Source organism: Solanum lycopersicum, chromosome 11 (genome assembly GCF_036512215.1).
Source record: "Solanum lycopersicum chromosome 11, SLM_r2.1".
Classification (NCBI taxonomy): Eukaryota; Viridiplantae; Streptophyta; class Magnoliopsida; order Solanales; family Solanaceae; genus Solanum; species Solanum lycopersicum.
The window spans coordinates 5,814,317-5,836,466 of NC_090810.1; the positions used below are offsets into that span (position 1 = coordinate 5,814,317).

Consider the following 22,150-nt stretch of genomic DNA (forward strand, 5'->3'; position numbering starts at 1 on the left):
AAAATTATTAATCTTAATGAATGCGGATATGAACTGTAGTTATTTATAATAAAATGAGTATTTCAGGAATTACATTTAATTTGGTATGAGCTTGTAATTACTTTGAATTTTATGGCCCATTTATGTAATTTTCCAGGAAAATTATCCAACCCAAATTTCCAATAGGGCCTCTCTTCCTTTTTATAAGACCAAGTGCATATGGGCCTTGAATGGATCCACCTTCATACCTTATATTAGTTAGAAATGTTAGACATTTTTAGTCAGTAAATTTTGTTTACCCATTTAATCGTGATAATTTATAGTCGAAGTTATAACAAGTTATATTTGATATTTACATTAATTTTACGTAGATTACAGAGTGATTATATATTATTTCGTATCTGAGAAGTCTATGTATAAATAAGATTGATTTTACTTGCTCATCTAGCTACTTTAGGTTAGGGTAGGCCCATGCGGGAGAACTTATAGACACTTTTTCATACTTTGTATCTGGAATACTTCATTTAATTTCTTTTGTAGTATTGGATTTTTGCGATATTCTTATGCTAATGAAACCTGATAGTACACTTGAAGAATCTTTTTCCTTTTTAGCTGTGTTCAGAAATATCAAAATAAAATGATCACAATTTTAGGTATTCACTTAGTGCGTATTGGTGCTTTTTTTCTTGTCAAGGATGTTTATTTTGGGGGCGTATATGATATCTGGGCTTCACGAGGGCGAGATATAAGAAAAATTACCAAATATATATATATATATATATATATATATATATATATATATATATATATATACACACATCAAACATTAATATTTGAACATTTGAACCCATATTAAATGTACATCAATTTTCAATAAAACTTGCGTGTTTTGGTTATATAAGAAAGCTAAGATGGTATCAATCTTGAAAGCAACTTTATAAAAGAGGGTTACCCCTCATATTCTCAATAATGTATTTTTGGATTGATAACATTTAATCATATTGCATTAAAAAGGAAATTTCCAATGGACTTTCTATCAGTATAGTTGATCGATAATTACTAGTGATTCTGATTTTCATGTAGACGAGTTGTACTCTATAATATGAACTCGGGATAAATTTTGTTCATTCACCTTTGCAAAATCAATAACCCTTTATTCCGATTATCGTATTATATGTATCGCTCAAAACATGAGATGTATAATGACTTGACGTCATCCGCATCTTTTAGTTTATTTTAATGTAGCTTGTTAGTAATATAATTCAACGATTTTTTGACTCCTCTAAGTCTATCAAACAATCACTTTGGCCCTTTTGAAAAACCTAACTAATCATTTTGCTTAAATAACATATTAAAAAAATTTAAAAGTAGATTAAAATTTCTCCAATGTTATTGACAGTCAAGCCATTGAAATTGATGAAATAATTGCAAATCTAATAGACCAACTTTTAAGGAAAGAAACCTAGGATTTTATCTTCCTTTCTTTTTACGATGTTTTGATTGCTAAATAGTTCATTTTTTTTTTATTGAGTTTAACAAATGATTGATTCTCGAATATCGATGAAGTTATCTTTTATACAACTTGTAAATATTATACGTTAAGAATTCAAATCGTAAAATCAATTTGCAATGATACTTATGTTAAGGTAAATTGTCTATATTAGACATTCTTTTTACAGTACGTTTGTTTTTGTACCTTATGTAAATATGATATAATTTATTGAACTAGCCTTTTTATTAGATTCACCTACAACGTCCAATATGAGCGGAACAACTAGGAAACAAGGTCAAAACTATTCTTACATATGTTGAATTTCTTACTTCTTGATTATTATTTTTTGATTGTATATATTTTTTAAATTTTCTGAGCGAAAATTCTGATTCCATAAATAGTAAAAAAAACAAACATATACACCACTTAAATCTTTATGTGAAAAATTATCAAATTAACGTGGGAAACTCGACAGGCTTTCTAACATGGACCATATGATCTTACAAATTTTTGCTAAAGTGAAAAAAAAAAAAACAGACTCCAACATGAATCATTAAATTTTAAAGGTGTTTGTCGATTAATGTCCTCAATTTTAGGAAAAAATGAGCAGTCATTATTATTATGTTTTTTTTTTTCCAAAAAAAGATTTAACAAATCTTGAATTTGCCTTCGCGTATTAACTTTAGGTCATCATCATTGGCAAAAAAGTTGTAGAAGGAATTGATTTCGATTCATAGACTTTATGTATAACTTGAATATATATTATTCGTAAGAATGATTGAATTGGTGTAACATGTGATATTTCATTAGAAAGGTCTGGGATCGATTTCTTTTTAAGCGCCTTTTAAGTTAAGCTCATCCGATGTCTAAGTTTGCCTTGTGCAATTTACATCTCCGATATGATTTGTGAACTACTATACATGAACGAATTTATCAATATACACCTAAAAAACAGTGACGGACTTCGAGAAAAAAAACAAACTTAAATATATAGTTCACAAAGTTATAAATTGAATTTAAAAGATTTTATACAATATAGTTCAAGAATATATTTTTTAATTTAACATTTATGGTATTGGACATTTCATAATATATGTGTGATTATAAGATAAAGAGGAAATTTAAATTAAATTGCTCAAAAGATTGTCTGAATATATGTTTATTGTATATTTCTTTTTCTTCTTCTAATTGCCTTTGTAACTCGGTATTTTAGTGATTAGTCCGTCTTATTTCAACTAGTCTTGCACTTCACAAATAATGGTGTTTGTACTTTTCAAATATAACACATATCGTGTCTGATTTTTAATAAAATAATATATTTTGAAGAAGTAATTAAGCACAAACACAATATTATCAAATAAGAATTAAGCACAAATACAATAGTATTTTGATGGAGTTAAAACAACATTAGCTTATAATTAATTACAATTCCTCAAGTTGAAAATGAGGTCAAGCCATTTTAAGGGAATCTCTCGAGATATTTTATAAGTTTTTTTTTTCTTTTTTTGTCTTTTCTTATTTATGTCTTCAATATTTAAGAGTTACTAATTTGGCTAATTCAAATTTATTGGAATACTATAGAATCTAATTAAGAAAATGTTGACAATATTCTCTATTTTCGAAACTCAACATCAAATCTTTACTTCATATATATATGAAAAATTCTCATTCAGTGACCATACTTTGTTATAATAGTATATTTCTATCAGCTTTCCAAGTTGAAAGAATATTGATTGTATTGAAGTGTTAACCTAATAAGGGAATACATGGGAGATATATATAGGGGATATAGGAAGGAGTACTAATCCTAATAGGACTAGGATTAAGGAGTACTAATCCTAATAGGACTAGGATTAGTACACAGTAAATACTAATATTATTTAATACTATTTATTTAATACTATCTGTTATTATCCCCCCTCAAGCTGAGCTGAGCGGAAGCGAACGGAAGCTTGGAACTGAGGTAATCGTGCTGTCGGCTCGAGAGAGGCTTGGTGAGAATATCAGTCGGTTGTTCTTCAGTGGGTACATACTGCACAGTCATGGTGCCGGCCTGAACTTCATCGCGAACAAAGAGACAATCAGTATCAACATGCTTCATTCTGGTGTGTAGGACGAAATTCTTGGCCACACAGATGGTTGATTTGTTGTCACAATAGAGAGCAGGAACAGTGTGAGTGGCGCGGAGTTCGCGAAGAATATATGTGACCTACATGGTCTCAGCAGCAAGAAGAGCAAGGGCGCGGTATTCAGCTTCAGCCGAGGACCGAGACCTTGGATTGTTTTTTTGTACACCAGGAGATCAAGTTCGGCCCCAAAAAAACGAGAAACCCCGATGTAAATTTTCTGTCATTTTTATCATTCGCCCAATCTGAATCTGAGAAACCCCGAAGCTCCAAGTCCCCGGGTCGAATGAGTAAACCACGACCAAGAGTGCCAAAAATGTACCTGAGAATGCGTTTTAGACAATCATAATCATGTTCACTTGGTTGATGCATGCGCTGAGCAACTCAGTTGACAGCAAACTGGATGTCAGGACGGGTAATGGCCAGATACTGTAGAGCCCCAATGAGGCTGCGGAAGTGGGTGATATCGGCAAAGAGGTGTCGGCTCCATTCGTAGAAGAAGAGACTGCCATCGGTGTTGGTTGACTGGTGCATTTTTCCAGTCCAGCTTTCTGCAACAGATCTCGAGCGTATTTTGACTGATGAAGAAACAAGCCGTTGCCTGTCCGAGAAACCTCCATTCCCAGAAAATAATGTAACGGGCCAAGGTCCTTCATTTTGAAGGTAGTATGCATAGCTCGAGTGACATCCTGAATGAGAGCTGCAGTAGAGCCTGTAATAATGATATCATCTACATAGACAAGAAGAATGACTGTACCTTGTGCTGAATGTCGAGTAAACAGACTCGTGTCGTGTATGCAACAAGTGAAGCCGAGTCCCTGGAGGAACGTTTTCAGACGTGTGTACCAAGCACGGGGGGCTTGCTTGAGCCCATACAGAGACTTCTGGAGTTTGCAAACATGTTGAGGGAAGCGGGGATCAACATAGCCCGGTGGTTGCGTCATGTAGATAGTTTCATCAAGCATGCCATGAAGAAAAGCATTGGAAACATCCAACTGATTGATGATCCAGGACTGAATGGTTTCCTGCCGAATAACAGGACTGAATGTCTTGGAGTAATCAAGCCCATACTCCTGATTGTAGCCTTTAGCAACCAAACGAGCCTTGTACCTGGAAATACTGCCATCTGCATTGTGTTTAATTTTATACACCCATTAACAGCCCACTGGGTGCCGCCCATGGGGCTTATGTACAAGAACCCAAGTTTTCTGATCAGTCAAAGCCTTAAACTCGTCATCCATAGCATGACGCCAATAAGCATTTTTTGAGGCAACAGAGTAGGTTGTTGGTTCACTATCGGGAAGGGGTGTATTTGGTAGTATGGTAGCCTGAAAGGTTTTGGGTTTAAAGATACCGGCTTTGCCACGGGTTAACATGGGATGAGTATTGGGGGGTGGCACGGGCGGTGGTGATTCGGGGGTGGCCGGGAAGGACCCAAAATGGATCGGGTTGGAGATGTTGTGGGTATGGGGTGGTTCGGGTTGGTTGTGAGTGTGGGTGGTGGTTGCGGGTGTATTGTGGGTGACGGTCGAAGGGGTGATGAGGGGTGGTTGGGTAGTGGGTGGAGGTGTGGGGGAAGGTGGTGAGGGACCCTGTGAGTATGTTGGAAAAAGGGGAAGGACGCCAATGAATGATGTATTTGTGGAGGAGGAAATAGACTCGTAGGGAAACTCATTTTCGATAAATTTGACATGACGAGATATGTAGACTTTATGAGTTTGTGGGTCAAGACAGCGATAACCCTTGGAGGTAGGATGATAGCCCAAAAAAATACAAGGACGGGATCGGAGTTGTAATTTGTGAGTAATATGAGGGCGTAGCCAAGGGTAGGCAAGACACCCAAAGACGCGGAGGTTGGTATAATTAAGAAGTTCTTGGTAAAGGAGTTGATAGGGTGATTTGTTGGAGAGGGTGTGACTGGGCATTCTGTTAATGAGGTAGTTTGCGGTGGCTAGAGCTTCTACCCAAAAGGAGACAGGGAGATGAGATTGATGTAGAAGAGTAACCACCATTTCAATGAGATGGCGATGCTTACGCTCAGCCACCCCATTCTGTTCGGGAGTGTAGGACAGGAGGTTTGATGTATAATTCCAGGGATTGCAGAAACTGGCCAAAGATGTTATTTACATATTCTTTTCCATTGTCACTTCGAAAAAGTTTAACATGAGAATTGAATTGTGTTTTGACCATTTTTTCAAAAGTGACAAAGGTGGTGTATGCCTGTGATTTGTGTTTTAGTGGGTACAACCAAGTGTATTTTGTAAAATCATCCACAAAACAAATATAATAGCGAAAACCAACAAATGAAGGAACAACAGTAGTACCCCATAGCTCAGAATGAATAAGTTGAAAAGGTGCAGTTGTACGCTTCTCAGATAAAGTAAAAGGTAATTTATGAGATTTAGTAATTGAACAGGAGTCACAATTGTTTACATGAATGGAAGAAAAACCTAATTGAGACATTAAAGAATTTATTATTTGAGTAGACGGGTGACCCAGACGACTGTGCCACAACAGACTGTGGCCATCAGCCGAAAGAGCCACCGGAGCCACAAGAACGCTTTCTGAAACTGGGTGGGCAGGCGAACTTGTGCCAGGAAGAACGTACAGACCATGCTCACAGGGGCCCTAAAAAATCACCCTCTTGGTAGTATTGTCTAGGATCTGAAAATCATTAGAGGTGAACAAGAGTGAGCAATTATTGTCTTTTGTGAATTGGTGAACTGAAAGGAGATTGGTTTTAATAGAAGGGACGTGGGTAAGGTTACCTAGGTGAAAGATAGCGGTGGGGGTTTTAATGGTACCCGTGCCAGTGTGAGAAATATTAAGGGACTCACCATTGCCAACAGTAATAACATTGGAGCCATGATATGGATTTGAAGCGTTAAGCTTGGATAGATCAGAAGTAACGTGCATGTTGGCCCCAGTATCCAACAGTCATTCAGAGGAAGGGCCGACTTGAGATGCATAATTGGCACGGTTATCACTATTTCGGCTCTTCTCATACCAAAACCAGCAACGAACAGCGGTGTATCCTGTTTTCTGACAGATTTGACAAGTTGGACGATCCCGCTCGTAAGTGCCCTACCCACCGCTGGAAGATGACTGCCCGCCGCTGCCGAAGGAGTGCAGGCTGTTATTGCTGCCGTACTGCTGATCATCGTACGGCGGACGACTGCCCTACCGACCGCCGCGTCCGCGGCCTTCGCTGTTTCTGTCGTAGCCGCCGCGGCTCCCCTACCGGCCGCCACCATGCCCCCCGCGATAGTTCTGGCTTGCGGTGAGGGCGGTGGCCGGCTCCATAGCAGCGGCTTCTCGGAGAACAAGTTTTCTCTTCAGATCCACGTTGATTTCTTCACTTTTTAGCCACGAGGAGAGAGTAGCCAGGTCAACGGGCGTTGGACTGATGCGAACCGCCTGTTTAATGGAGGAGTAAGCTGATGGGAGCCCCTGAACGATGCACATGACGAGATTTTTTTCGAGAATGATTTCGTTCACGGTGTCGAGGGCTGTGATGATGGTGGAGACCTCGTCTAAATACTCCGCCATAGTTTTCGTACCTTTGGTAATTGTGTGGAGACGATCACGCAATTGAAAAATATGAGAGTGGGAAATTGATGCATAGCGTGTTGCGAGGGCCGTCCACAGGGCTGAAGCAGTTGTGTAGGATCGGACGTGTTTCTGAACCGTGGGAGAGATGACTGCAATCAAACATGATCGGATCTGGCCATCCACTGCTTTCCAGGCGGCATGGGCCGGATTGGTTTTTTCTGATTTGTCCGTGGCAGTGATGACTGCCGGCGGTGGTTCTGTGCTTCCATCGACGTATTTGAGAAGGTAATTGGCCTCAAGGGCTGTAAGAACGGTGATTTTCCATGTAGGGTAATTTATGTCTGATAATTTTTTGGGAATCAGGGCATGAAGATGCCTGAGAAGGAGTTTAACGCCAGAAGGAAGTGAATCGAGAGGATCCACCTCGGTTGTCATGGCTGCCGCCGCCCAAGAGAAGAGAGGGAACGATCGGTGTCCTAAAGAGAGAAAAAAACCTAGAGAAAAGAAGATCTAGGTTTTCTAGCTCTTGATACCATGAAAGAATATTAATTGTATTGAAGTGTTAACCTAATAAGGGAATACATGAGAGAGATATATAGGGGATATAGGAAGGAGTACTAATCCTAATAGGATTAGGATTAAGGAGTACTAATCCTAATAGGACTAGGATTAGTACACAGTAAATACTAATATTATTTAATACTATTTATTTAATACTATCTGTTATTACAAGTAATACTCAATCATATATATGAGATATTAGTTGATTTTTTATTTAATTCGATATCATTAATGAAATTAAATTAAATTCAAATTCACTTACAAAAATCTAATATTTCGTTCTTTATATATAACAAGGCTAAAATTCGAAATCTCAAATTATTTCATATAGTTTGAGAGGAAGAAATTATAAATAAGAAAAGCATACTATTATTGAAAATAATATAATTAATGATGTATGTGTCAACCAAACAATCAAAAACAAGAAAGAAGAACACAACACGTAAATTTTGGCAAAAAAACAAAGAAGAAAAAACGAGCTTGACATGTCTAATAATCTTGAAGACATTTTAAAAATATTTTTCCCTAAATGTACTATATATAGGTAAAAAAGTGAAAAAGTACTAGGATCCGATGTATTTTTTTTTAATTAAAAATTTTTAATTTAATTTTCACGATTTCTCTAGAAAGTGCTTTCATTTTTAGAATAATATAAATTAAAATTTTTAAATTTAATTTTTACAATATTTTTAAAATACTTTCATTTTTAAAGTGATATAAATTTAAATAAGTCAGATCAATAAAATATACAAAGCAAAAAAAATAAAATTAAATAGAATACAAACTTATATAAATAATCACATAAGTCATGTCAGCGATAGTAACATGTTAAATCTTAATATTATATAAATACAAAATACTTTATAATATAATATGTTATAGCATCCTATATTATAGTGGGGTCACAAGGAATCAAAATATTCCAAGAAAATTAGCCAAACACAAGAGCCATCATACTTCACATCAAATATATTTAAATAATTCACTTGACATATTGGTCTTGGTTTGCCAAACCAAAATTTTAAAAAAAATAAAAATTCCACATTATATATATGGGATAGGAAAAAAGTAAATAAAATAGTCCCACTAGTTATTCAACTCCAAGATCATAATAGAGAATATTTAATTATGGTCCTAATTATTCATTTGATAGACTAAATAAATACTAATAGATTCTTATCATAACATAGTTCATAGCACATATTGTCCATTCTGATCCTATAATACTTGTGATTTATCTCTTAAATTATGACATTATTTAGCTCAAAAGCGTGTATATCATATATTATACTTGTATTTTAGTGGTAGAATTTTCATTGCTAAAATTTATTTTTTCCAATGCTATGGTCCAAAATTTTGTGTTTATTGACTGTGAAGATCTTAATAATAATAATAATAAATTATACTTGTATTTTAATGGTAGAAATTCATTGGTGAAATTTTGTATATATAATATGAAAAAATCCTCTAGGTAGAGACATTCTACACTAACATTTAATGTGCATTGCATATTCTCTTGGTACTTGTATCAATGTCAATAATAGCAATAACAAATTATTCAAATAGTACTATCTGCCTTTTGTATTCTGAAAAATATGTCAGCATGTTTAGTATCAATGAAATAATAAGATTGATTTATATTTTAAAGAAGTTCAACATTTTACTCTCTCTCTCTCTCTCTCTCTCTCTCTCTCTATATATATATATATATATATATATATATATATATACGATATCATTTTTCAACGAAAAAGGTTAATTAGAATCCCTTAACTCTGCTTGACTTCGCTATCGCTCGTTCATTTGTAAGAATATCGTCAAACATCATTCGTCTCTACGGGAATTATTTATTTTCTTAAAAAGAAAAATTCTATAACATTATATATATATAATTTTTAGGATAGCCTAACGTTACATGTAAAGTTATAGTCACGTGATCAAAAAGTCATCATAAAGGATAAATATATTTCCGAGTTATCTTAAATGGTATGAAGATACTCTCCGTCATACTTTTGAGACATTGGAGCCCCTGTCGTTCAAAAACTAGAGCAAATATGTCCTTCATTCTAAAAGAAGACTAAATAGGAAAACGTGACATAATCTTATCCGTTGATCCGATATTTAATAACGGTCATATCGGTGGATAAAATTGTGACACGTGTATGTCCATTAGTATAAAAGGTATATATGCTCTAATTTTTAAACGACAGGGACAACAATATCTCAAAAGTATGACGAAGGATGTATCTACATACCATTTCTTATAATTCGGAGTATATTTGTCTTGTTTCTCTTTAACTATAAAGAACAACCTCGTACAAAAATATAAGCGCTATTGACTTAATTTTCCTCCAAACATTGCGTATAACTAAAGCTTAGTACATCCGACTGTCTTTCGGTCAAACTACATACATATAAGATAAAGAGCATGGACAAATGACACAAATCCAGCGTGGCAAAATCAGAGAAAGTAAATGAAAATGGGGCCCAATAGCACGAGTAGTACTACCTGGAAAAGCATCCAAAGGGTCTTAATATGGGCCCACTAGGCCCAAATAAAGTAGGGCCCATTTAGAGAAAGCCCAAAAGGATTTAGATCTAAAAAGGAAGTGCCACGTCAGAATATGGGGCCCATTTAGACGTTAATGGTCGTAAATTGTGATAGTGGGGGCCCATTTAGCACCGGCCCTTCACTATTAATTTGGACTTTACGTTCATAACCAATTTGTCCACAAATCAAAAATAATAATAATAATTCAACTTGGCTTTTATTTTTTCTTCAAATTCCTAAACATTCTCATCTTGACTAGTATTGTAGAAAAAAACATTTTACTATTTTTGGTGAAATTTTGATGTGATTTTACTCTAATGTAATTTTACTGTTGTTAATGAAAAGGTGTGTCATGCCGACAATAAATAAATAAAAAGATAATTCAATGTAAAAATTATTTCATATTTAACGAGATCTGAAAGGATCGTCATATTTCAAAAAGAAGTAATGTAGGTAGTTTATCTTCAGCATGTATTAATGTCTGATCATGACCCGAATTCGTGATTAATAGATCGATCCAATCCAAAGTCGGCAACAGAAAATGTATAATTAAAATAGTAATATCACGAGTTTAAGTTGTTTAATATTTTTTTTATTTAATTTATACGATGCGAAGAGTTATGGAGCTTTTGATTTAACTATAATATAATATTTGTTTGGTTATAAAACTTTTGAAATACACGACTTAAACCTATGAAATATTTAATAAGTTAAATTATTTTTAGATTGTAACATATTTTATAATTTTTGCAAATAAAACAACCTATTAAAATGAATTTAACTAAAAAATATATATCATACCACATTGATAAATGCACACATAGTTAAAAGAAAATATGTTTCAACTAATTAAACATTTATACAATAATTTGCGAGATCCAATACATAACATTAAAAAAAATAGATAAAAAGGTTAGAGTCATTATTTACATGGATTAGCAACTTAATTCATTCGAGCGATAAAAGTTGTGATAGAATGATAAATATTTTTTTGATTTTTTTAAATTTAAATAGAAATTTCAAATTCAAACGTTAGTTACGAAAGCATGATTGTTACAGAATATATATATTAAGTATAACTTTTCGATATGAATCAAAATTCAATCGAACCCTACTGAACGTTGGATGGGAAATTTTAAAAAATTAAATTAATTTCCTTAAACCAAGAGATTTTGTTGTAAAGGAACTAAAATTAAGAAAAAGATTAATTTTTAAAAATTAGAAGAACATGAAAGCATGATGGTCTTAGTCACCTACATGCCCTACTGCACAAAACACAGAAAGAAAAAAGATATAATAGCTGTTATAGTAAATGGTCTCCACCACCATGTGGCATTGCTATTTCCCAATCAAAACAAGTGCTTTTAGACAAACCTAATAAATGAATTTATTAATTACATTTTTTTTAAAAAAAAAATTGTGTTTGAGTCGAAGATCTATCGAATCACGTATGTTTAGTTATCCTTTAAGGTAAAAATGAGATTTCATGTACACACTATTCTTTTCACTTGCGGCATGAGACTAACTATGTTATTGTTACTGTATTATTACGTAGAAAATGCCTAATTTTGAAAATCAATAAGGAAAAAATAAAAATAATGTGTTGAATATTATTTTCTTAGAAAATATTATCGATGTGAATTTATTCATATTGGTGGTCCTAAATTTGAATGAAAAGATTAATAAGTAATTAAATGAATATGTAATGTCACCAAACGGAAAGGTTTTTATTTTCAAAATAAATAAGGAAGAAAAAAGGAAAAGAATGTGTTAAGAGTGTTTTTCTTATAAGAGATTGTTAATGTGAACTGATTTATATTGTCGATTTAATGTTTGAATAAATAAATTTATAATCTTGTCAAAGAAAAAACTCTTCATATTGAAAATCAAAAAGGAAAAAAAATGTGTAAGAATATTATTTTTCTTAAATTTATTCATATTATCAATCTCAAGTTCAAATTAATAAATAAATTAATTTATAATGCCATGAAAGAAAAAAATTCGCCACGTTGAAAAACAATAAAGAAGAGAGGGGAAAGAGGATACAATTTTGTTTATTATTAACTAGATTTTCGTTTTGTGATTGTTGAAATTTTAACTGTTTTATTCATAAGTCTTAAATTCGAACTATATGAAATTTTTTTAAAAAAATCCTCAATAAAAAGTGTTTTACTTATAAATACCATCTAATGTTAAGACTATATATTTAGAAAATGAAAGTTTCAAATTTCAAATTTTACTTGTTAAATTTTAAATTCTATAATAATAGCTAAAAAAATGGATATTTGTGAATTTTACTATGTGTTACTTGATGGACTTACTCCATTAGAATCTAGACTAATCGAATGTGTAAATTTAAATATCCGATAATTATAACAATAACAACAGACTGAATATTATTCCATATATATATATATAGAGAGAGAGAGAGAGAGAGAGAGAAATCTTAATTCTATCTAAAGGTAATTTTTAATAGATCCTCAACTCGCGTATGAATTGATTAAACTTATATTATATAAGGTAAGGAAAAAAGGAAATATTTTGTATGATTACTATTATTTTCTTATTATTATAAACATAAAGTAAAGTAAAAGTAAATACATTTACAACTAGACATCCAAATCTTTTGTACACCCTTAATTGTCAGTGATATGAGGTGTCAATATGTATATACTTGAAGATTCTTTTTTTCTTCCATTAATTAATTTTATATTAATACACTCCATTTTACTTTCTCTATATAAAGCTCTCTCATTTGATCATTTTTTCCATCAACAAATTACAATTACAAATATTTTGCCCCCTTCCATTTCTTAATTTATTTTCCTCTTTCCCATCTTCTTATTTTCCAACTTTCTTCCAATGGCCAGTGTTGAGGTATTTTTATAATAATGTTTTCAGCTAGCTAATTAACTTTTCTCCAATTTTTTTGATATCCTGAAATATTATTAGATCGTTCTTGTATAAAGGTGTGATCATATATGACATCAAGATTTATTATCAATTTAATTCGGATTTTTTAAGAACGCCAACTAGCATGTCTAGATCCTCCAAAAGTAGTGAATTTTTGGATGATCAGATCGATACTAGTGATGAAATTTTTTTAAGCGTCAGAGTAACGTAAAAAAATTAAGCTAGTGATCTGATAGCTCATAGGAAAACACTAAAAAAAAATAATAGAATCTTGATCTTACTTACTAGCTATAGTATATGTTTGTTACTATATAAAATAAAAAGCAGAATTGTTTAATCTCTAATTTTGTTAAAACCATAAGTGATAATTTAATTTAATGGATCTTTCTAACTTAATTGATTTTTTTTTGTCTTTGTGAAAGGTTGAATCTGCACCAGTAGCACCAGTAGAGACTACTCCAGCTGAGGTTGAAGTTACCCCAGCTCCAGAGGTAAACAAGGTAACGTTTAATTATCTGATCGTCTTATCTAAAAGTTTAATATGTTAAAAGAAGTTACACTTTTAATTACTTAATCATGTTTGTAACATTCGCTTACATGTTATGTTGCTTGGAATCTTTAAAACTGTGATTGCATGCGTTCCTATCAGATCCTCAGAAAGTAATATAATTTTGAAGGATCTGACACGGATGCAATATTAACATAATCTGATTTTTCTTTGCTTGTTCAAACACGTGAAAGTTTTTTTTTTTAATCATAGTAGTGATGTGATTTGAACTCAGGACATCTAACTGCTCTGATATCATATCGAATTTTAAATGATCATATTATTTAAAGTATATATTAATTAACTTAATTATATCTTCAACAGGCGGAGGAACCAGCCCCCGCTGTAGAAAAGGATGTTGAGGTCGAATCAGCACCAGCACCAGAAGAGGCTGCTCCTGCTGCGGAGGAAGTAGCAGCCCCTGTAGCTGAAGAGCCTGCGGCTGCAGAACCTGTAGCCGCAGAATCAGAAGAGCCAGTGGCAGTTGCAGCAGAACCTGTTGCAGCTCCAGTTGAAGAACCTGTGGCTGCAGAAGAACCTGCAGCCGCAGCTGAGGAACCGGTTGCTGCAGCACCCGTTGAGGAGGCTCCAGCACCCGTAGCTGAACCCGAAGCAGCCCCAGTTGCAGAACCCGAAGCAGAGAAAACAGAGGAATCTGCCCCTGCATCTGAGGAGCCAGAGAAAGTTGAAGAGTAAAATTCAAATGGTTGATGAATGATGGTTTTTTTTTTTTTTTATATTGAAATTTGGTTGTGTTTATTGTGTTTTTTAGTTGAGTATTTTATTTACTGCTACTATTATTATTACTAAAACTATATTTTAATATAATATGGTTACAATGAGGGCATATGTTAATATTAATATATGCCTAGGTCTAGGTGGTCGGGTGGGATATTTTACATAGTTTTTTTTTAAAGCTATGTGTGTAATCTTGTCCAGGGTTCAGTTTGTCATGGTTTGATTAAAGATGATATGAGATTTGATCTCTAGTTTATTATAATAATAAAGGGGTAATAACTTTTTTTTGTTGTTTATGAATGGACTCTAAAGAGGGCGAGTTTGAATGTACTGCTCCCCCAGCTCTCTAAGGAGGGTTTCGTAATGGTTTTTCAAAAAAATCGATCGAAAGCTATATCATTAAAATTTTAATGGTTAATACATATAAAAAATTGAGAAAATTACTTATTCTTGTAAATTGATTCCTAAATACTCAAAATGCACTCTAAAAATGATGACATTGTATATACAAGTCCCCAACTCTCTACTAGTGATTTAAGTTATGGTTTCACAAAGAAATGAAAAGTCACAACACTTTGAAAAGATCTCTTCTGAGTTATGAAACAACATATATATCCTCTATCAATACCCCTCACAAAATCTTGTTCCACATCCGCCATAATTTTAGAAGGAACAAATTATGGGTGGTTCAATGAATCAATAGGAAAATAGCATAGATGAGGTACTTGAGAGAAAAAAATCCAACAAGTTTAGTTGATAGATAGATAGATAATACAGATAAACATAGGGTAGGTAGGTATATAGATTTATGTTATCAAATATTTTTCACATATTTCTTCTTAATTTTATGTGAAAAAACTTTACGAGAATATCCGTAATAAGTAGGAGAAACATACATATAGTCTAATAATTTTTAAGTCATATTTTCGTATTTGCCAACCAACTTTTTGGATCTACATGATTTCTCATATTAGCCCATGAATTTCGCACCTTGGAGCACTCAAATATTTTTCTAAAAAGACTTTATGTGGACCACCGTAATGAGTTGGGAAAACCCTATGTATAGTCCTACCATTTTAAGGCCTATTTCGCATTACCAAATCAACTTTTAGGAATACGCGACTTTCCCAATTGTTCGCGTGTATTAGCCCATGGATCTGACGCCTTAGAGAATCCAATTTTATTTAAGGATTTTGTAATGATATGGGTTGGAATTACGTATATTCCCACCATTTTAAGGTTAATTTTTGTATTTTTTGGCCAACTTTTAAGAATTACGCGACTATTTGAATTTTTCGTGTGTATTAGGCAATTGATCTGAAACCTTGGAACACTGAATTTTTTTCTAAAGAACCTTTATGGGCACCTCCGTAATGAGTTGGGGAAACATAACATACCTGGAAAAGCATCCAAAGGGTCTTAATATGGGCCCACTAGGCCCAAATAAAGTAGGGCCCATTTAGAGAAAGCCCAAAAGGATTTAGATCTAAAAAGGAAGTGCCACGTCAGAATATGGGGCCCATTTAGACGTTAATGGTCGTAAATTGTGATAGTGGGGGCCCATTTAGCACCGGCCCTTCACTATTAATTTGGACTTTACGTTCATAACCAATTTGTCCACAAATCAAAAATAATAATAATAATTCAACTTGGCTTTTATTTTTTCTTCAAATTCCTAAACATTCTCATCTTGACTAGTATTGTAGAAAAAAACATTTTACTATTTTTGGTGAAATTTTGATGTGATTTTACTCTAATGTAATTTTACTGTTGTTAATGAAAAGGTGTGTCATGCCGACAATAAATAAATAAAAAGATAATTCAATGTAAAAATTATTTCATATTTAACGAGATCTGAAAGGATCGTCATATTTCAAAAAGAAGTAATGTAGGTAGTTTATCTTCAGCATGTATTAATGTCTGATCATGACCCGAATTCGTGATTAATAGATCGATCCAATCCAAAGTCGGCAACAGAAAATGTATAATTAAAATAGTAATATCACGAGTTTAAGTTGTTTAATATTTTTTTTATTTAATTTATACGATGCGAAGAGTTATGGAGCTTTTGATTTAACTATAATATAATATTTGTTTGGTTATAAAACTTTTGAAATACACGACTTAAACCTATGAAATATTTAATAAGTTAAATTATTTTTAGATTGTAACATATTTTATAATTTTTGCAAATAAAACAACCTATTAAAATGAATTTAACTAAAAAATATATATCATACCACATTGATAAATGCACACATAGTTAAAAGAAAATATGTTTCAACTAATTAAACATTTATACAATAATTTGCGAGATCCAATACATAACATTAAAAAAAATAGATAAAAAGGTTAGAGTCATTATTTACATGGATTAGCAACTTAATTCATTCGAGCGATAAAAGTTGTGATAGAATGATAAATATTTTTTTGATTTTTTTAAATTTAAATAGAAATTTCAAATTCAAACGTTAGTTACGAAAGCATGATTGTTACAGAATATATATATTAAGTATAACTTTTCGATATGAATCAAAATTCAATCGAACCCTACTGAACGTTGGATGGGAAATTTTAAAAAATTAAATTAATTTCCTTAAACCAAGAGATTTTGTTGTAAAGGAACTAAAATTAAGAAAAAGATTAATTTTTAAAAATTAGAAGAACATGAAAGCATGATGGTCTTAGTCACCTACATGCCCTACTGCACAAAACACAGAAAGAAAAAAGATATAATAGCTGTTATAGTAAATGGTCTCCACCACCATGTGGCATTGCTATTTCCCAATCAAAACAAGTGCTTTTAGACAAACCTAATAAATGAATTTATTAATTACATTTTTTTTAAAAAAAAAATTGTGTTTGAGTCGAAGATCTATCGAATCACGTATGTTTAGTTATCCTTTAAGGTAAAAATGAGATTTCATGTACACACTATTCTTTTCACTTGCGGCATGAGACTAACTATGTTATTGTTACTGTATTATTACGTAGAAAATGCCTAATTTTGAAAATCAATAAGGAAAAAATAAAAATAATGTGTTGAATATTATTTTCTTAGAAAATATTATCGATGTGAATTTATTCATATTGGTGGTCCTAAATTTGAATGAAAAGATTAATAAGTAATTAAATGAATATGTAATGTCACCAAACGGAAAGGTTTTTATTTTCAAAATAAATAAGGAAGAAAAAAGGAAAAGAATGTGTTAAGAGTGTTTTTCTTATAAGAGATTGTTAATGTGAACTGATTTATATTGTCGATTTAATGTTTGAATAAATAAATTTATAATCTTGTCAAAGAAAAAACTCTTCATATTGAAAATCAAAAAGGAAAAAAAATGTGTAAGAATATTATTTTTCTTAAATTTATTCATATTATCAATCTCAAGTTCAAATTAATAAATAAATTAATTTATAATGCCATGAAAGAAAAAAATTCGCCACGTTGAAAAACAATAAAGAAGAGAGGGGAAAGAGGATACAATTTTGTTTATTATTAACTAGATTTTCGTTTTGTGATTGTTGAAATTTTAACTGTTTTATTCATAAGTCTTAAATTCGAACTATATGAAATTTTTTTAAAAAAATCCTCAATAAAAAGTGTTTTACTTATAAATACCATCTAATGTTAAGACTATATATTTAGAAAATGAAAGTTTCAAATTTCAAATTTTACTTGTTAAATTTTAAATTCTATAATAATAGCTAAAAAAATGGATATTTGTGAATTTTACTATGTGTTACTTGATGGACTTACTCCATTAGAATCTAGACTAATCGAATGTGTAAATTTAAATATCCGATAATTATAACAATAACAACAGACTGAATATTATTCCATATATATATATATATAGAGAGAGAGAGAGAGAGAGAGAAATCTTAATTCTATCTAAAGGTAATTTTTAATAGATCCTCAACTCGCGTATGAATTGATTAAACTTATATTATATAAGGTAAGGAAAAAAGGAAATATTTTGTATGATTACTATTATTTTCTTATTATTATAAACATAAAGTAAAGTAAAAGTAAATACATTTACAACTAGACATCCAAATCTTTTGTACACCCTTAATTGTCAGTGATATGAGGTGTCAATATGTATATACTTGAAGATTCTTTTTTTCTTCCATTAATTAATTTTATATTAATACACTCCATTTTACTTTCTCTATATAAAGCTCTCTCATTTGATCATTTTTTCCATCAACAAATTACAATTACAAATATTTTGCCCCCTTCCATTTCTTAATTTATTTTCCTCTTTCCCATCTTCTTATTTTCCAACTTTCTTCCAATGGCCAGTGTTGAGGTATTTTTATAATAATGTTTTCAGCTAGCTAATTAACTTTTCTCCAATTTTTTTGATATCCTGAAATATTATTAGATCGTTCTTGTATAAAGGTGTGATCATATATGACATCAAGATTTATTATCAATTTAATTCGGATTTTTTAAGAACGCCAACTAGCATGTCTAGATCCTCCAAAAGTAGTGAATTTTTGGATGATCAGATCGATACTAGTGATGAAATTTTTTTAAGCGTCAGAGTAACGTAAAAAAATTAAGCTAGTGATCTGATAGCTCATAGGAAAACACTAAAAAAAAATAATAGAATCTTGATCTTACTTACTAGCTATAGTATATGTTTGTTACTATATAAAATAAAAAGCAGAATTGTTTAATCTCTAATTTTGTTAAAACCATAAGTGATAATTTAATTTAATGGATCTTTCTAACTTAATTGATTTTTTTTTGTCTTTGTGAAAGGTTGAATCTGCACCAGTAGCACCAGTAGAGACTACTCCAGCTGAGGTTGAAGTTACCCCAGCTCCAGAGGTAAACAAGGTAACGTTTAATTATCTGATCGTCTTATCTAAAAGTTTAATATGTTAAAAGAAGTTACACTTTTAATTACTTAATCATGTTTGTAACATTCGCTTACATGTTATGTTGCTTGGAATCTTTAAAACTGTGATTGCATGCGTTCCTATCAGATCCTCAGAAAGTAATATAATTTTGAAGGATCTGACACGGATGCAATATTAACATAATCTGATTTTTCTTTGCTTGTTCAAACACGTGAAAGTTTTTTTTTTTAATCATAGTAGTGATGTGATTTGAACTCAGGACATCTAACTGCTCTGATATCATATCGAATTTTAAATGATCATATTATTTAAAGTATATATTAATTAACTTAATTATATCTTCAACAGGCGGAGGAACCAGCCCCCGCTGTAGAAAAGGATGTTGAGGTCGAATCAGCACCAGCACCAGAAGAGGCTGCTCCTGCTGCGGAGGAAGTAGCAGCCCCTGTAGCTGAAGAGCCTGCGGCTGCAGAACCTGTAGCCGCAGAATCAGAAGAGCCAGTGGCAGTTGCAGCAGAACCTGTTGCAGCTCCAGTTGAAGAACCTGTGGCTGCAGAAGAACCTGCAGCCGCAGCTGAGGAACCGGTTGCTGCAGCACCCGTTGAGGAGGCTCCAGCACCCGTAGCTGAACCCGAAGCAGCCCCAGTTGCAGAACCCGAAGCAGAGAAAACAGAGGAATCTGCCCCTGCATCTGAGGAGCCAGAGAAAGTTGAAGAGTAAAATTCAAATGGTTGATGAATGATGGTTTTTTTTTTTTTTTATATTGAAATTTGGTTGTGTTTATTGTGTTTTTTAGTTGAGTATTTTATTTACTGCTACTATTATTATTACTAAAACTATATTTTAATATAATATGGTTACAATGAGGGCATATGTTAATATTAATATATGCCTAGGTCTAGGTGGTCGGGTGGGATATTTTACATAGTTTTTTTTTAAAGCTATGTGTGTAATCTTGTCCAGGGTTCAGTTTGTCATGGTTTGATTAAAGATGATATGAGATTTGATCTCTAGTTTATTATAATAATAAAGGGGTAATAACTTTTTTTTGTTGTTTATGAATGGACTCTAAAGAGGGCGAGTTTGAATGTACTGCTCCCCCAGCTCTCTAAGGAGGGTTTCGTAATGGTTTTTCAAAAAAATCGATCGAAAGCTATATCATTAAAATTTTAATGGTTAATACATATAAAAAATTGAGAAAATTACTTATTCTTGTAAATTGATTCCTAAATACTCAAAATGCACTCTAAAAATGATGACATTGTATATACAAGTCCCCAACTCTCTACTAGTGATTTAAGTTATGGTTTCACAAAGAAATGAAAAGTCACAACACTTTGAAAAGATCTCTTCTGAGTTATGAAACAACATATATATCCTCTATCAATACCCCTCACAAAATCTTGTTCCACATCCGCCATAATTTTAGAAGGAACAAATTATGGGTGGTTCAATGAATCAATAGGAAAATAGCATAGATGAGGTACTTGAGAGAAAAAAATCCAACAAGTTTAGTTGATAGATAGATAGATAATACAGATAAACATAGGGTAGGTAGGTATATAGATTTATGTTATCAAATATTTTTCACATATTTCTTCTTAATTTTATGTGAAAAAACTTTACGAGAATATCCGTAATAAGTAGGAGAAACATACATATAGTCTAATAATTTTTAAGTCATATTTTCGTATTTGCCAACCAACTTTTTGGATCTACATGATTTCTCATATTAGCCCATGAATTTCGCACCTTGGAGCACTCAAATATTTTTCTAAAAAGACTTTATGTGGACCACCGTAATGAGTTGGGAAAACCCTATGTATAGTCCTACCATTTTAAGGCCTATTTCGCATTACCAAATCAACTTTTAGGAATACGCGACTTTCCCAATTGTTCGCGTGTATTAGCCCATGGATCTGACGCCTTAGAGAATCCAATTTTATTTAAGGATTTTGTAATGATATGGGTTGGAATTACGTATATTCCCACCATTTTAAGGTTAATTTTTGTATTTTTTGGCCAACTTTTAAGAATTACGCGACTATTTGAATTTTTCGTGTGTATTAGGCAATTGATCTGAAACCTTGGAACACTGAATTTTTTTCTAAAGAACCTTTATGGGCACCTCCGTAATGAGTTGGGGAAACATAACATACAATCTCACCATTTTACGGCCTTATTTTTGCATTACCAATCAACTTTTTGAAATTACGCAATAATTCTAATTTTTTTTGTGTCTTTTAGCTTATGGATCTGGCTCCTTGGAGCACCCATAAATTATTTTAATGAAAAAACATTATGAGTACCTCCACAATGAGTGAGCAAGTATTATGTGTAGTTTCATTATTTCAAGGCATATTTTCATATTTATTAGCCAACTTTTAGAAGTTAGGCAACGTTTTCGATTTTTGATGTGGACTAGCCCATGGACCTGGCGCCTTAGAGCACCCTAATTTTTTTTCTTCTAAAAGAACTTTATTAGAACCTCCATAATGAGTTGGGGAGATATTATGCATAGTCACACCATTTTAAGGCTCATTTTTGCATTTACTAGCCTACTTTCAGGAATTACCCAATTTTCTCAATTTTTCGTGTGTATTATCCCATGGATCTAGCACCTTGGAACACCAAAAATGTATTTTTGAAAAAACTTTTTGAGGACCTCCATAATGAGTTGGGGAAACATTATGTATAGTCATACCATTTTTAAGGTCCATTTTCGCATTTCCTCACAAACTTTTAGGTATTACGCTACTTTTCTTATTTTTCGTGTGTATTACCTTATGGATCTGACACCTTAGAGTATCCAAGAA

At 32.3% G+C, this 22,150-nt stretch overlaps 2 protein-coding genes across 4 annotated transcripts; both read left to right on the forward strand.

Moving 5' to 3' along the window:
• The first annotated feature begins 12,804 nt into the window (after positions 1 to 12,804).
• LOC138339617 (induced stolen tip protein TUB8-like) lies at positions 12,805 to 14,755 on the forward strand. 2 transcript variants are annotated; one of them, XM_069291460.1, is made up of 3 exons: positions 12,805 to 13,138; positions 13,597 to 13,674; positions 14,046 to 14,755. In XM_069291460.1, the coding sequence occupies exons 1-3, from the start codon at positions 13,124 to 13,126 to the stop codon at positions 14,415 to 14,417; spliced, it is 465 nt and encodes a 154-aa protein (XP_069147561.1). In that variant the 5' UTR covers positions 12,805 to 13,123; the 3' UTR covers positions 14,418 to 14,755. The 2 variants fall into 2 exon arrangements, with proteins under 2 accessions (XP_069147561.1, XP_069147562.1); XM_069291461.1 differs by having other exon boundaries at positions 12,894 to 13,138; positions 13,597 to 13,665.
• Positions 14,756 to 18,666: 3,911 nt separating this feature from the next.
• LOC101257132 (induced stolen tip protein TUB8-like) lies at positions 18,667 to 20,391 on the forward strand. Of its 2 annotated transcripts, none has more exons than NM_001345865.1 (3): positions 18,667 to 18,775; positions 19,234 to 19,311; positions 19,683 to 20,391. In NM_001345865.1, the coding sequence occupies exons 1-3, from the start codon at positions 18,761 to 18,763 to the stop codon at positions 20,052 to 20,054; spliced, it is 465 nt and encodes a 154-aa protein (NP_001332794.1). In that variant the 5' UTR covers positions 18,667 to 18,760; the 3' UTR covers positions 20,055 to 20,391. The 2 variants fall into 2 exon arrangements, with proteins under 2 accessions (NP_001332794.1, NP_001332795.1); NM_001345866.1 differs by having other exon boundaries at positions 18,669 to 18,775; positions 19,234 to 19,302; positions 19,683 to 20,361.
• Positions 20,392 to 22,150: the final 1,759 nt, after the last annotated feature.